Genomic DNA, 16,027 nt, shown 5'->3' on the forward strand with positions numbered 1-16,027 from the left:
CCAAGGTACAACTTTTTTGAATATCTGACCTAAATTTCCCCTGCCCTGGCATATTCCCACTTCTTATCTTGTGGTCAGGAAGGAGGGAGAAAGTTGGTTTCCTTCCACTAAAGAAGGACTGAAAGGGCATCCCTCACCCATCCATCTCTGACTAATCCCATCTCCTTCAACCCCAGCAGGCTCCTGCTTCATTTTTCTTCTCTCCTTACTCTCCAGGGTCTCAGATTCTATGGGGTCTTGCACTTTAAGACTGAGGGAGGAAACAAAGGTCGATTCTGAAAAACTTGGATGTCACAGTCAAGAAAACCCACTTGCCCTTTGCCCTTGGGGATCTTACTAAACTGTGGGCACACAGAAGGGGAGGGCTTTTGCTAACTGCTTCAGAAATAAAGCTTTCCAGCCCTGCTATTTTTAACCCCCATGGTTTATATTCTTAGCTGCTGCGTGGGAGGAATGGGAAGGAGAGAAAGGGATGAAGGAAGGAGGCTGGTGAAGACTGACAATATCCAAGCCCTAGGATTAGGGATTTCATGACATGGGCACAGAAGCTCAGGCAGACTCTGGCCTCAGGTATCACAGCTTACTTTTGTCCCCCCATTCCTCATCCCCAAAGCTGAGACCTGCTATTCTCTTTCCTTGATGTAGGTGGGAAAGACTTTTTGCCAGTGTAGACAAATTCTGGAAATAGCTTGGGAAAGTGAGCTTGGCCCCCAACAAAGTGTGCTTGGCCTGCTCTGTTCTCTCTTCTTTGCCCTGCGCATTTTTCACCAGGCTCAGTCTCCTCCTCTGGGCCTTCCCTGCTGCATTCCCAAAGCTCCTGCTCTTTCCCCAGGGATTCTAGCTGTGGGAATCAACTGCCCTGATCTTGTCCTCTGGTCCGAAAGTTTCTTTGTCTTTCTTGTTAAAACTGATAGCTCTCTGGGTACATAAAGACCAAAGAAATGAATAAATACTGATAAGGAAGTCCCTGTACGGTCCATGAAGTTAAATGCAGAGTTCACACTTTTGCAGCAACAGAGACCATGTTTTTTCCTCCTACTAAGTCTTGCCCTCAGTGTAGGGCTCCATCCTAAGGGCCACATGCCTTTCACACTCTATATCTTACACTAGACTCTTGCTTGGTCTGCCAAGTAGGCCACTCACCTTTGAAGCGCCCCGTTGCTGTCTTCCAGAGCAGGCAGCCATCATGGATGAGCTTGCGCCGTAGGAGTTCCTCTCGGCCAAAGGGGCCCTTGCCAGGCACCGGGGCTTGGGCTCGAGGGTCCATACGGTTGTAGATCTCTTGCAGGCGGGCCCCTTTCTCCAGTTCATGCACATCCTGGTCCACATTGGACAGCAACTCCTTCACCAGCCCCAGTGCTGTAGTCAGGTCCTGGCGCTCTGCCTCAATCCCTGGCACCAGGGGATTGGCATGGGGGATGGCTTAGCCAGGTTTATTCCGCCCCATTTCCATCATATCTTGATTCTACCTTTAAAGGCTGCCCAGAGTTCCACACCTGACCCTATCCCTTCCCTTGGTCATCCTGAGCCTTTCCTCACCCAGGTAAGCCCTCTCCTGCCATCTCCCTCCCTGAGCCCTCTTGCTCACCGTGGGAATGCTGCAGGATCCGGCTGATGAGCACCGGGTACTTGGTGATGCGCTGAGTCACCAGCAGGATGCACTCCTGTACTCCATGCCGCTTCAGCACGGCTGAGCGTGTCACTTTCTACAAGGGAAGAGGCAACAGAAAGACTTGGCGTCTAAGCTCTGGCACTAGCCCTGCCTTAACCATTTCCTTCACACTGGCCTAGTTGACTGCATCTGGAAAATGGGGATAACGTTGCCACTGGTTTGTTCTGAGGACCAACCAGACAAAGCTGTGAAAAGTACTTGGGAAACTACTACCATGTGTTCCACCACTCTGAGGGGTTATTATTGACAGGATCCATGAGTGGATGGGTCACCAGAGTGTGTGAATGCCCGACCCCCATGTGGGTACAGCTCACAGGTGCTACCCCCCACAAATGGAGAAGCCTGGATTTGGACCATGAGGAGGATCTGAGCATGATCCTGGAGAGGTTTGCTCACCCGGATGAACTGCTGGAAGCGTTTGTCTCGGGCATACAGCTCCTTATAAAGTTTTAAGGCCTTGGTGTGGCGGCTGCAGAATTCCGAGTAGGTCTTACGCATCTGCTCTGCACTGGGACCTGAGAACTAGAAGTCAGGGGAACAAGGCTAAGTCAGCATTTCCCTCAAAGCCACAGACCCTATCCTCTGGACAAGCCTCTGGTCTCCTGCCAGACAGGCTGGCTTCCTGCCTCTCTAGCTCTCCCCAGCTCCCCTTCAGTCCCTAGAGTTTGGAGGAAAGAAATGCCCACCCCATTAACACCTTCCACAGCATTGCCCAGGTGTCCTGCCTCTTCCCACCTGGCTGATGAGAAGGTCACCCAAACGATGGATGACAAAGTTCCGGGTGCTGCCAGGGCACAGGGCCTGGCGGCGGCGTTCTAAGAGCTGGCTGAGGAAGCGTGTATGGATATCACTGAGCTCATCCACACAGGGGAACAGGCCATGGACTACTCCCGGCTCCAGCTGTAGCTCTTCCAGCATCCCCGTTCGGAAGAGGCGGGTCATGATCTTCAGTGTCCTCACATGGTGCAGCTCTGTCTGGATTAGCTCTGTGAAGACAATGGAACACTTGGCCTGTAACCTGGCTTGGCCACAATTGGTGCAGCCCTAGGCTGGGGACCTCAGGGCTCAGACAAGGTTTTCAAGGTCCCTTCCAGGTCAACATTCTGCATTATTATTACCTTAGATCATTTTCTAATCATTTTTTACCTTTATGTCTTGTTATTCTCAATCTGTAAAGCTGTTTTAGGACAAGAATTATGTGTCTTCACATGTCTAGGTTTCCCACAGTCCCCAGCACAGAGCATGGAACAGACACAGAGCAAAGACTGAGGACTGATTTGGAGAATAGATAAAGATAGGGCCTTGGGGGCTGGCCAGTTAGCTCAGTTGGTTTGAGTGCGGTGTTGTAACACCAAGGTCAAGGATTTGGATCCCCATACTGGCTGACTGTCAAAAAAAAAAAAAAAAAAAAGATAGGGCTTGGAGACAGCACCAAGAGGTGGGGGCCCTAGCAGGCAACCTGGGGGGTGCAAGGCAGGATCTTGGAGGCCAATGGGCTATAAGGGAAAAGGTCTTGAAAAGTGGGGGCTGGCAGAAAGAAGGAGACAGATACGACAGGACCTGATAGAGAAGAGGAAGACTAGGGTGGTCTTGGCTCACCATAGATGACATCCTGCTGCTTCATCACCTCCTTTTTAAGCTGCTGCAGGAAGCTGCCATCCACAGCAAGGCTCCAGGAATCAGCTGTAAAGTCCTTCTCGTCCATCTCAAAATCACTCATCAGCTCATTGTAGATCACCTCAGCACCTAGACATTGGTGGGGGAAGCAACTCAGAGCCAAAGTCTCTGTCCTGGGTCCTGCATCCTTCTCTAGATCCCTTTCCCCTGTTCTTCCCAGGGCTCCCACCAGCCATGCATCCCCAGCCCCAGTTCTGCCCCAGGTATGGGCATGCTCACCTTCGTCAATGAGAGATTCCACTGACAGGGTTCGGTTCCGCATGTTGAGGGAGTCTGTGGACTGTGAGAGGATCCGGCGCAGCCCCAGGGGAGACTCATCATTGAAATGTCTGAAGGAAGTGGAGGCTGTCTGCATCACCCCAACTCGGGCAAAAGATCCCTTCCCAGGCAAGAAACCAGGCTAGGACCTGAGCAGCAGTCACCCCAAGTTCTCCTCACTTGCCTGTCTACAATTCTGAACTCAAGGATAGAAAGGGACCTCTCAGCCCCATGTGGTCTCCCCCACCACACTCTCCGTCTGCCTTACTCCCCCTTCCCCAAAGGGAAGCTCACCCAGCAATGTTGGTGGTAGAAACACTCTTGGCTAACGACAAGGAGGAGCGGCCACGGCGGGAGCCAAGGAGGGACTGCCGGAAGCTGTCAGATGGGTAGATGGCAGAGCTAGGCCGCTCCCGGGTGGTTGCTGTCAGGGAGAGATGCCGAGCAGGTAAACATCAGACTGGTGCCTTCCTGGGATTCAGGCCTCCCAGGCTCCTCAACTAGAAATGAGGCATCCTGTCCCACCACCCCTCCAGCCCCTCTCTAGTCAAGAAGGATGACTACAGTGATAATGATAATGCTACCTTACATTCAAGCAATACTTTAATGTTCACTAGAGCGTTATCTTATCTCTTCCCCCAAATAAACCTATGAGCAAACTGAAGCTAAGAAAGATTAAAAGACTCATCCAAGATGACTCAGCTAATGGCTGAGCAGGGACTCGGGCTTTGCTCTCTTGTCTAAGCACCATGCTCTTTCTGTTACACCAAAGCTGTCTGAACTTATACTTGACAGCTGCCACCAACATTCCCAAAATGCAGTGTAAATAACTGATAATAATAATACAGGATGTGTCTAGGCTCAGATACCCAGTTATCCCAAGCCTCCATCCCTACTGGGACTCTCCTGTCTTGCCTCTAAGCCCTGAGAGTCTGGACCATCCCTCAAGCCCCCACTATCTGTTTCCAGTCCAGCAGAGGAAGGCACTGTGCCTGGGAACAACCTCAGGGGGGCAGCAGAGCTCATGGGCTGAGCAGGCGGGGGCCCAGGGTCTTATGCGGGCTCCTCTAGTCCCCCACTACTCACTCTTACTGCGAAGAGAAACAGACTGCAAGGCAGTGTTGTTCTTTAGCAGGGCGGCTTTCTGTTGCTGTGAGACAAAGTAAGAGAGAGATACCAAGAACAACTGTCACCTAAGGATCACTCCCATATGTATGGGGCAGGAACTGGGCAGCTGGCCCCCTCGGGAGAAAGCTGGCACTGTGGTTAAGGGCATCAGGGTGGCTCAACCCAGTGCTGTAGGGATATGAGGCCTGGGGTTGAGGGTCTGGGCTGCCCCCTGGTGAGGGAAAGGGTTGAGGAACACAGGGTAGGGAATGAATGGAAAAGGCATGAGGGTACCACACACTCACTACCCTCTCCCCCAGCCCTCTGCCCTCCCTGCCGTCTCACCTTCTGCTTGACCTTGGTACAGTTGGCGAGGGTGTCTTTACAGCGGTTGTGGATAGTCACATTGCAGGCTGGGAGGGTGGGGTAGAGAGGGTGAAGGGAAGGCCGGGTGGTACAGGAGGGGACACACCCACATGCAGACACCCATCTCCCCCTGGCCACACAATCCTCAGAGAACTTTCCCCCTTCCCAGACTTCTCGGCCATTACCACACCCCAATCCTCTCCTCCCGCCTCCCTCTTCCTTCAGGCAGGAAATAAAGTGAGGGGGTATGGGTATTAAATGAAATTAAGCAATCAGGAAAGGTGGGCAATCCTGAGCCAGAGATGGCCTGAGGGATGGACAAGAGGGAGAAGAGGTTGCTGGCTGCCAGAGATGAGCTCAAGAAGCACAAAGATAGTTAAGAGTGGTAGATGGAAGAGAGGACTCCCCAGAACAGAAGACAGCACAGACGCAGCTGGGATGGGGGTAGGGGCAGAGAAGGGGAAATTAACATTCACCAAGCAGCTAGTAAATACTCCATATTTACTTAATCCTAACAACCTGTTGAGGTAGATTCAATTGTCCTCACTTTACAGTTTAGAAGCCTGTCCTGGAGGGGTTAAATCATCTGTCACAGGTCACACAGCCAGTGGCACAGCTGGGTTTTAAACTCAGGCGTACCTGAATCCAAAGGCCATGCTACTTCTGGTGCACCACATACATGCCCAAGGACTCTAGCTAGGCCTAAGCAGCTCCAAGGCTAATGAAGCAGTGATAGAGTGGTGACAGGTCCATGCCCTGCCATGCCCTGCCCTGCCCTCCCCATTAAGCCTGTCTGCCTTCTAGACTCCAAACAGTTTGCCTTCTCCCTTTCAGGCTCAGGGAGTCCTGTTCCCCAACTAAGGCAAATCCACAACTCCCACACTCCATCTGCTTCCCCCCCATCCTACGCCACACCTTGTCATAGGGTAGGAGGGAAGAGGAGAGGAAAGGAGGAGTAGCCACGCCCAGGCACCAGGACCACTAGCTGTCCCCTTTCCAGACATACCCTCAGCCCTTGGCCCTCTCCAGCTTCCCCTCCCCCATCCAACAACACAGGAAACTCTGCTAACTCCTTCAGACAATACCCAGCGCCATGCTCACTTCCACAAATACAAGGCAAACAGGGTGGGGCAGAGGGGGCAGACAGAAGTGGGGGCTGTAGCTGCCCCCACCCTGCTGGAGCTCCCTTCTCCTACCCCCAGCACCCAGTGTCTCTGGATCGAACCTCCGCTTTCCACCTGCTCTCAAAATAGCGCTGCCCGCCTCCCTTGTTCCCCTGGCAACAAACTTCCGGATTGGGAATTTTGTCAGGTCTCTAGAGGGATCTAGATTGGGGTTCCCTCCTCATCTTCATAACTCTAAATTGAGCAGTGAGAAAGTAGGGAGGCCTCACTGGTACCTTCTAAGGGCTCCTTCCCTAAGTTCCATAGGGATTTAGAGGCTAGAGCTTTTGTCCCTCTATTCAGTAGCAGGTCACATTACCTTCCATGCTGCTCTAATCAGAAGCATCTCTTTCCCATAAATTCAGGAGAAATTGGGGGAGAGGGGCAGAGCAGGAGCTCTCTGTATAAGCATCCTGGGAAAGGAAGGAATCCTTTGCTTATGCTACCTAAACACAGGGCTGTCCTCAGACATGGGTGAAGGTCAGGAGTTCTAACCCCTCTTTCTCACTGTGTAGTCAGCCTAGAAATCTGAGTCTTAATCCCATCCTCTGCTAAAAGCAGCAGATTTCAGGTTCTACCCACAGTCAATAGAAAAGAAAAGGCTAGGGGACCCTGAAGTCTTGAATGTCCACTTCTGCCCAACAGGATGGGCAGAACCAGCTGCAAGGCTGGCAGCTTTCCATTCAGCTCCTCTATAGCCGCCCCCCCACCCCAACACGCACAACATTCCTGCTCCTTTTCCAATCAGTTCCCCTAACCCTCAGCAGCTGTTCAGGAAGCAAGGGGGATACCCAAAGGACGACAGCTGCAAGGGGTCCATCCCAGCCTCCCCTCCCCCACACTCCCAGCTAGTCCCGCTTATGCCATGTTCCAGCAGCCACCACCCTCAATGTGAGGACATGGAGCGAGGGATCAAGCATTTGACCCTGGCACTTGGGCCCAGCTGGGGCTCAGAGAGGAGTGACCCTGATGGATCCAGGGCAGAAAGAACAGATGGAAAGATTAGGGTCAGTGGGCACCGAGTCAGAGTGACATTCAGGGTCCAAACAACTTACTTGGGCAGATGAGGGCTTCCTTGGCTGTGATGCTCTTGTTGCAGGCATAGCACATGGTCATGCCTGAAACTGAGATGGTGGTGAAGAGGTGCCCATTGGTATAGCGGGCATCTTTGGCTTCCTTCATCTTCTCCTTTTCCCGGGTCTGCAGAAGGGGTGAGAGAGACAGTAAGTGAGGCTGGAAGGAGCCAGGGTACCCGGAATCCAGAGAGACAGGCTGAAGGCAGGGGCAAGGAGAAATGCCTGCCTGGGGATGCTGGAAAGACACCAATTCCTAAAGCAGAGACTGCCACAGAGTGTCAGAGGCAGCTCTCCAGGAGTGACCAGGCCAGGCTCTGGGGGAGCCAGCCCAAAAAGGCTTTTGGGTCCCTGACCTACCTGGCCCCTGCGGCTGGGCTGCCTCCTGTTGCCACTCATCTCCCTGGCTCTAAATCTCCACGTCCTCACTCCACCTCCCAGCCCCAGCTCTGCTCGCCCCCAAGCTGCTGTACTCTCTTCTCTGTGTTGGAAGGGAAGATGCGCAGAGAGGAGGGGAGAGCCGGCAAAGCAGAGGGTGCCAGCTCACCAGCGCTTTCCAATCTATGGGAGTTAGCTCCTCTTATAACCATGACAACCGGTGTTGGAGCCGCTGTCTCTGTAGCAGTCACAGTGGGGGGGCCGGGATGGGAGGGCCGGAGATCCCCTTATTAGATTGGCTGAAGAAGGCAGAATGCCTCTACTGCCACCTCAACCCCAGAGGGCAGGATCCCAAACCTCTAACTGTTTTACCAACACTCAGTCAAGGTACTGGGGCCTCTCTGGGAGGCAGCATGTCCCCCACTAACCTCTGGGATCTTTAGCAAAGGAAACTCAGCCAGCCATCATGGTCGCTGCCAGCAGAAAATCTCTCCCACAGTCTAACTTTTATCCCTCTTATACCACCCTACACAGACAAGACCTAGGATAGCTCCTTCTATTGCTCTGTACCCAATTGGTCTTTCCCATCCTACGATGTCCTTTCTGACATCCAGCCTCCATCCTCCAGCTTCAGTCTCAATAGAGATGGGGCACACTGTGTGTCCTTCATCAGGACATTTGAGGCTAGAGTTTCCCATCTTGGCTTTCTCTTCTCCCATTTCCCCCCTGCCTCTGCAAGTGATGTCATTCTCCCTGACCTCTTTTCTGTCCCTCCTCAAGCCCCTGTACTTCCCAAAACACCTGAAAAAGTGAGAAGAATGGGGATACCATTCTTCCCACCTATTCTAGTACCTTCCACACTTGCTCCCTTAGATCTCTGGATTTTCCCTCCACTCTTGGAGGACGAAGAGCAGGAATAAAGGCAATAAGACCACACCTTCCAAGGTTTTCCTGCCTCTCTGAAATCAAGAGCAGGATCCAGATTGCCAAGGCTGCGGGTGTGAGTTGGAGGACACCCACTGGCTGGGGCCCTGGGAGAAAGAATTACAACTCAGTGGGGAGCTCTCGGCCTGGATGTGAGGAGACCTGCACTGACTCACAGCTCCAGCCACACTAGCAGTTAAGTGGTGGGGGAGGGAAGAGAAGCACAGGCCTGGTGCTTAGAACAGAAGAGGGAAGTGTGGAGGGTCTGAGTCAACAGTGCAGGGGCCAGAGGGCACAGGGCCACAGTGCCCCAGGGTCTCAGGGCTTCCTGGTGGCCCAAGATCTTTCTCTCTCCTCAGCACATCTGGTTTGACTGATGAGCATAGCCCAGAGGTCTAAAGGTCATTCCCTTATCTTTCTACTCCTCATGCACCCTCCCAGACCAATCACCTAATTTTCTCTTCTCCTTCCTTCTCTTCCTATCTCCTGGTCCCCTTCCCATGCCCTGCACCCCTGCCCTCCCTTTCTCATTCTCGCTTCCCCTCCACTGGCCCCTCCCTCCCTCCTCCTCACTGCAGGCCAACTCCTCCTCCCCCTCCTAGGCCTTCTTAGGAAGCTGAGCAGCCTGTAGCCTCTAACTCTAGCCTCCTTTTTCCTATGCTGGTACCTCCCTACATGCACCACTAGAAAATTCTCCTTTTGGTCTAACCTCCATCTATCTTGCTCCAAATTATAGCTCTTTAGAAGATCAAATTCACCTCTGAATAATAACCTTACAGGACCTCAAAGACCAAGTCCAAATATCTCTTCTCACTGCCATACACTCCCTTCTCTCCCGCCCTCCCAGCCTTCTCTATGACACAAATCAAAAGTTTGAGCACTTACCACATTTGAATTAAAAGCAAGCAAGCAAATACAAAACAGTATTTAAAAGAACAACATGCTGGGACCAGGGTCACTCCAGAACCAGTGCCGCAGATCTGCCCTAATGCTGCTACAAGTCCCCCTTTCCACACCGGCCCTCTGCCCTCCACCCTCCATGAACACTCACCTGTCTGCCCGAACCAGCTCTGATGGGAGCAGCAAAGAGAGGGAGAGGACTGGGACAGTCAGATAATGGGGGCTCTAGTGGCCTTTCCCCTCTCTGGCATCGATGCATGACAGCCCAGGTACTCTGGGCCCTGCCTCCTTCACCTCCCAACACTCACCCTCTCTTGAAGTGATCCCCTCTCTAGGTGGGCTAGCAGTGGGCAGCAGCCACAGCAGCAGCACATCCCAGCACAGGCACTGCCCAGCAGCAAGCGGCCCTGGCACTGCCTAGCGCTATTGTCCCAAAGGCAGCCTGTGCCCGCCCCAGGGCTCAGGCTGGTGAGGATGGAAGGACACAGGGCCTGCTTACTAGGGGCCAGTACGCAGTAAGCATCTCTTACTGCTCCAGAGATGGGATGAATGGGCTTGTTTGGTTCTTTGTCATATTCTTAAGATAATCACACTGATCTCCCATTTACTCACCCCCCCCAGCAGGGTGGCACCTCACCTCCCTTACCCCAATCTGACCACCAACAAAAGGGTCCATGACTCCACAGTCCACAAAACCCACCCCCCAGGGCTCAGAGGCCCTTCCTGCTTGGTTCAGTCCTCTGTTATCCAGCATCTAGAATTGTTCCATCTCTTCCTCACAGGCCCCATGGGAAGTCTTTGTTGCTACACAGCTTCCATCTACACCATTGCTACATCAAGTATTAACTGAATAAAGCATGTGAAAGCACCTAGCACGATGCCTGGTATACAACAGGCACTCGATACATGTTTGGAAAAGGTAAGAATGGATGGATGAATGGACACCAAGACATGGGTCTCAGCAGCACCCTTGCCCCTGCTCTGGGGATGTCCTTCATTCCTAGTCAGAGTTTCAAAGCCTTCAGTTTTCTCTCCTTTTGTTTCTCCTTCTCTCTCTTCCCAAAGGACTCCCAGCCCTTCTCTCCTTCTACTTCCTTTGAGCTTAGACCATGAGGGTTTCCTCTGGAAGTCAGAAGAAGGCCAACCCAAACCTTCCTTCCATTGTCATTACAGATCTTGGTCACTTTTGGGAAAGAAAGACAGGGCTGAATGCAGAGAGCATTGTGGCTGACTGCTGAAAAGCTCAAAGGCAGACATGGTCTCCCCTTTTCTCCCCACTTTGTTTCCTAGGCTGAGAGATAAGGAAAACAATGACATACACAAAAGACAAGGCAATGCCAAAGCCTGGACTTCTGGCTTTTTGCACTCCCCAGTGGGCAGCAGTGCCTGGCAGAGCCTACCCAGGCTTCTCCAAGCAAGGCCTAAGCTCTCAGCTGCCCTTGCTTCTCCATCAGGTATGTCCAAACCAAGACTTCTGGGAGAATCATGTGGTGCCCAGATTTGCCTCTGCTCCAGCTACAACTGCATCAGCTCCTTCCCCAAGATGGGGGGCCTGTGTCCAGACCCTCTGTATGGTGACCAGAGGGCCCCTGGAGGGTTTTTTGAGTCAGCTGTGGCTCAGTGCCTGGACAGCAGAGGTGCAGAGTCATTGCCTGTGAAGGGCACTGAGTGATGGAGGATAAGCTACAGGGCTGGGAAAAGAGGAGGGAAAGGGTTCCTGGCTATGGGACTGAAAAGAGGGACTGCGATGGTCTCAGCAAGGCCCTGCTACTTTATGAGTTTCTGGGGACAAGATGAAGATAAAAGGCTGAGGGGGAGGCCACCAAAGGAAAAACTCACACCAAAGCCAGAAACAACACAGAAAGACATCACTGAACACACAAAGGCACTTAATAAATGCTTGCTTAATGAATGAAGAAGAGCCACCAGGAAATGGGGGTGGGCACATTGGTGACGCAGAAGAGGGACACTACGGGCCATAGGGAATAAAATTAGGCTAGGGACTCGGAGACCTAGGCATCCTGGACCCCAGCCTGCCCCCCACCCGGCCACACCTGTCGGGCCAGGAGAGAGAAACAAGCAGAGAGAGAGGGAGGAAGAGTGATGTAAACAGATGAGCATTTGTGCAAGTGAACAATAGCTGAGCCAGGACTCCCTGCCCTCCTGGCACAGGGCAGACCGGCTGAGCTGGGAGGGGGGCAGCTGCTGCCTGTAGCCCCACCCCCACTCTCGCCTAAGGAGACATAAACCCAGAAGGGTCCATCCAGCTCCTCTCAGCCTTTTCTCTTACCAGCTAGGGAAACCCTGACCAACTCGCTCACTCGGCTCCTAGTTGATACTTCAAACCAGAGACTGAAGCTAAGAACAGAACTACTTCATCATGTCCAGAGAGCATGAGCTCGCTACTTTGGTGACCACTGTTCAAAACAGTAATCCAGAGCATCTAGGGACAGATATAGGAGGGCAGGCAGGCAGACACACACCAACACACAGGTAACATGCACACATGGGATTCACACATTCAGATATGTCCCTTCCCTGATTCCAAGGTCACGGTTCTAAGGCCAGAGGGACTGAGATCAGACCCCTCTTTAACTCATTTGGTCAGCCTGGCCTCAGCAGGTCCTTCTCTAGGCACCATCAAACGCCCTCTACAGTCACTCAGTGACATCCCTAAGCTTTCAGCTCCTCTCCCCTTTCCTTGCTTCTCCCCTCCTCCTCAGCTCTTTCCCTAACCTCAATGACCCTAAAATCATTTTCTGTGCCCCCACAAGCCTCACCTTCCTAGAGGACCCCCAATTTCTCAACTCTCCTCCAAAATCCGTCAGCCTCTCTGCTCCCTCCTGGGCTCACCCAGCCCTCCTCTCTGCACTACACTCCTCATAGTCGTGCACACAAAGCCAGCCACCTCTCCATTACTCGGAACAAAGAAGTAGTCTCTCTCCTAGATCCCCACTCCACCTGCCCACCACACACTCCAAGGCTGGGGTCCTACAGATTCCAAGGGGCCCCCCAGCCTCCAGGGCCATCCCCAGATCTCTGATCCCTGCCTGGCAGAAATGGACCCTTTGTTTTGAGAGAATGAAGGTTAGGCTTTGGGAAAGGAGAGGGGAAAACAGGTAGCTAAGGAGAGAAAGGGGACTTGTGTGGGGCTTGGGGTTTGTGGAGGTAGAAAGTAGAGCAAAGAGAATTGAGGGGGTGGAGAATTAAAGACAGCATGGAAGAATAGAAATGGAGTGAAAAGAAAAAGGAAGCATGGGGGGTGGGGGGCCACACAGAAAGATCCTGTGAGGGTGGGAAGGAGAAGTGAAGGTAATACTTAAATTCCTCCTTCTATGGAGCTCCCAGGGAATGAAGCAAGGAATGGGGTGTGTTTGTGTGTGTGAGGTGTCAGGACTTAGCTCTGACCCATCCCCCCAAGTAGGTAGCAGGAGACAACATCTTCTTCAAATAATCTCTTCCACAGGGGCCCCCTCTACTTCCCACCACAGTGTAAAAAGAAAGGAGACAGCTGGTGTGCTTGGGGGAGGGGATAAGAGGGGATCCAGGGTTTGTTGGCTAAGAACCAACTCCTCCCTTCTGTTAACCACAGCTTTCCGGAGGTGGCCCTGGCCCTCTCCTTCCGACCAGCCCAAACTGACAACTACCCTCCTCTTGTGGCCTCCTTGATCTCTCAGATCCACCCCCTCAGTCCCCTTCCCTCCCCCAGCCAGAATCCTAAACTCCCCCTCTCCCCAAGACCAGTCCCAGGGTAGAAAGGAGAGCCAGGCTTCTGGATTCCTAGTTCCCCTCACTACCAAAAACAAACAGGGTATGAGGACCCAGGTATCTGGCCAGCCTCCCAGCTCCCCCTAGTAAGGGAAAATGGATCCCAGTATCCACCCTCCCAGAACCTCTCTCTACACGCCCTTGCCAGGTCTCCCCCCCAGCCCCTTTACCCACCACTCCCCCAGGGCTTTCCTTTTTAGGGTGGAACCAAATTCCCGTGGTTTCAAAAAACCTCTCCCGCCCCCACTGGCTCTACTCCAGGGTCTCAGTTCAAACGGTTGAAAAAATAAACAGACTTTGGAACTGGGGCCTGGCCTGGCACAGGTTTGTGAAGAGCCTGTCTGCTACCCTACTGTTCCACCACACTTCAGCCATCTCACCCTGGCCTTCTGTTTGTCTTAGGCCCCACACAAATGGCCAGCTGCTTTCCAGTTAGCAGAATCTAATCCCAGCCCACTAAGGAAAGTCTTAAAGCCTCCTTCCCTGGCCCTTCACCCCCACTCTCCAGGATGCAACCTCTCCCAACCTAGCATCAAGACAGGTAGCCTGGCTAGGAAGTAGGAGGAAGGTCGAGGGGAGTGGTTTCCATCCCCCTTGAGGGCGAGCTCCCTTCCCTGAAGATGGTGATCAGCATAGGTTGGGCACCCAGATATGGCACTGGGGGCAGAAAGAAGCCAGAGATTAAAGCAGCTGCAGGCTGGGTCCTGGCCCTTCTGATAATGGGTACAGTGTGGGTGCACTGAGGAGCTGTAAGGTGCCATCTGGTAGCACCACCTTCCTCCTAGCTCTCACTCACCTACAAGTCAGCATCATTATTTCCTGGGGCCGGGTGTGCAGAGGTCATGCCATTTGGGAGTGGGCCCGGGTACAAAGACAGGGATAAAGGATACTTGGAAAGGAGTGGCCAAGAGGTCATGATGGGGGTGGGAGCCCGGTTTGAGGATAATTACAAATCTAGACTTAAGAAATGACAGGTGACGGCCCCCCAGGATGAGGAAATAATAAGAGAGCTGCGGGAGGGAACAGAGGGCGAAGGAACAAGGTGCACAGTGCCGGCTGGGTCAGCCTAAGGGTTTTGGGTTGTTTCAGGTTGGGAGAACAAGGAGCTTGGAAGCTGGTGGGACAGACAGAGATGGGGGCCACTGTATTCTGGGCACAGGGGTGCTCAGGATGGAGGAAAGGATCCCAGCTACACAAAGACCTCTGCTCTCTTCACCTGAGGGTGACGGCTTGGGGGGAAGTAAGCCACCCGCCGCCCAGCCACCCGCCCACCCAGAGGGGAGAACTGAATCACAGCTGGAAAGTCCATTTGCGAGGAGGAGGAGGAGCTGACTTTTGTCTTGGAGCGGGGGCTGGTGGTGGTGGGAGAAAGACGGGAAACCACCCCCTCCACCGGCTGGCGGGGACAAAGGGGGAACGACCAAGCCAGCGACGGGAGGGGGGGGGACATCGCCAAGAGCATCCCAGTAGGACCCCGGCGAGAGGTGGTGCCGGAGAGCTCCCACCGCCCCCACCCCCGATACACACACCTCTCTCTTCCCGCTCGGTGTCTTACCGGAACAACTTTCTTTCAAGAGGCCCAAAACACCAGGTCCCGCCGGATCCGAGGCGACCAAACCCCCAAGTCCGCTCTCTGCTAGGATCCCAGCACAAAATCTGCGCGGCGGAGCATCTATTGCTCCCCCAACCCCCTCCCCACTGGCTCACAGTCCCCACCCACCCCGTCCCGCCGCTTTCTGATCCACAGCTCCGCCCGATTTTGGCGCCCAGAAAGCAGGCGCGGAGTCAGGGGGTGCGCGGCGGGTGCCGGGTGTCGGAGGGAGAGCGGTTTCAGAGCCCACCTTGCTCGCCAGCTCTTTGCTTCGGTCGATCCGCGCGCGCGTGAGGGATTCGATCCGAGACATAATCCGAAGCGGGGAGCCCGGGAGGACGCGGCGCGGACCCAGGCGTCCAGCTGTAGGGGTGGGGTGGGGGAGGGGTCCGCCCCGCACGCGTCTGTCTCGGGGACAGGAAGTCCGACTCCCCTTGCCCTGCACCCAGCGCCAGTTCCTCAAACCCGAGTCTCCTCCCCCACCCGAGCTCAGGAAGGGGGGAGGCGGAGCGCAGGGAGGGCGGGGTACCGGCGCGCGGGACGGGACGCCGGGATTTGTGTTGGGGCAGCTTGGAGAAGTACTGGGGTCCCTGGACAGGATTGAGGGGCCCCTCTGCCTGTTTCCCCTCCAACGCCTCGGGGTGCCTCTAGCCGCAGAGACCCGCCTCTTACCTCCGTTTTTCCTAAAACCCAGCCCCGGACCTCGCTGGACCCCAGGGCTTCCCGTTCCCCTCCCCTCCCCCACAGCGTCACTTCAGTCCTCAAAGGTCCGCAGTCCGGAGGACTCCGTCCGCCCCAGCCCTCCTGGGAGCGGGGGACCAGTTCCTTCCTGGCTTTCGGGCCCATCAAGGCAGGCCAGAGCAGACAGACCCCTTTTAACAATTGGGGACAGGGGTGGCGAAAGGGAGGGGAAATCAAAGGGGAACTAAAGGCTGGGTCTCTAGTAAGCGTGAAGGGGAGGATTCACTCGCTGAGGTCGAAGAATCGAGAGGCGAGAATTCTCCCACAAGACCACACCCCTCTGGGGCCCTCCTGACCATACTCTGCCCATCCTCCTCCCAGCTCCGCCTTTGCCATCTCCTTTGCGGGGGCGAGGAGAGGAGGGTGGGATTCTCCTCTTTCATTGAAGTCTAAGAAGCTGAGGAAGTCC

The 16,027-nt window shown here is 54.0% G+C and overlaps 1 protein-coding gene across 2 annotated transcripts in view; it reads right to left on the bottom strand.

Annotated features, from left to right (window-relative positions):
• The window catches only part of ARHGEF2 (Rho/Rac guanine nucleotide exchange factor 2), a 28,207-nt gene that overhangs the window by 8,138 nt on the left and 4,042 nt on the right, over positions 1–16,027 (bottom strand). The window contains exons 1-11 of one of the 2 annotated variants that reach the window (XM_063104134.1): positions 15,128–15,290; positions 7,299–7,443; positions 5,060–5,127; positions 4,694–4,757; positions 3,902–4,031; positions 3,569–3,678; positions 3,272–3,418; positions 2,408–2,658; positions 2,069–2,194; positions 1,589–1,706; positions 1,144–1,392 (exon numbers count right to left, since the gene is read on the bottom strand). In XM_063104134.1, coding sequence (XP_062960204.1) covers positions 1,144–1,392; positions 1,589–1,706; positions 2,069–2,194; positions 2,408–2,658; positions 3,272–3,418; positions 3,569–3,678; positions 3,902–4,031; positions 4,694–4,757; positions 5,060–5,127; positions 7,299–7,443; positions 15,128–15,190 — 1,471 coding nt within the window. In that variant the 5' untranslated portion in view covers positions 15,191–15,290. Of the gene's footprint in view, positions 1–1,143; positions 1,393–1,588; positions 1,707–2,068; positions 2,195–2,407; positions 2,659–3,271; positions 3,419–3,568; positions 3,679–3,901; positions 4,032–4,693; positions 4,758–5,059; positions 5,128–7,298; positions 7,444–15,127; positions 15,291–16,027 lie in introns of those variants that run through there. The other variant, XM_063104135.1, reaches the window with a different exon arrangement.

Source organism: Cynocephalus volans, chromosome 8 (genome assembly GCF_027409185.1).
Source record: "Cynocephalus volans isolate mCynVol1 chromosome 8, mCynVol1.pri, whole genome shotgun sequence".
NCBI classification, from domain to species: domain Eukaryota; kingdom Metazoa; phylum Chordata; class Mammalia; order Dermoptera; family Cynocephalidae; genus Cynocephalus; species Cynocephalus volans.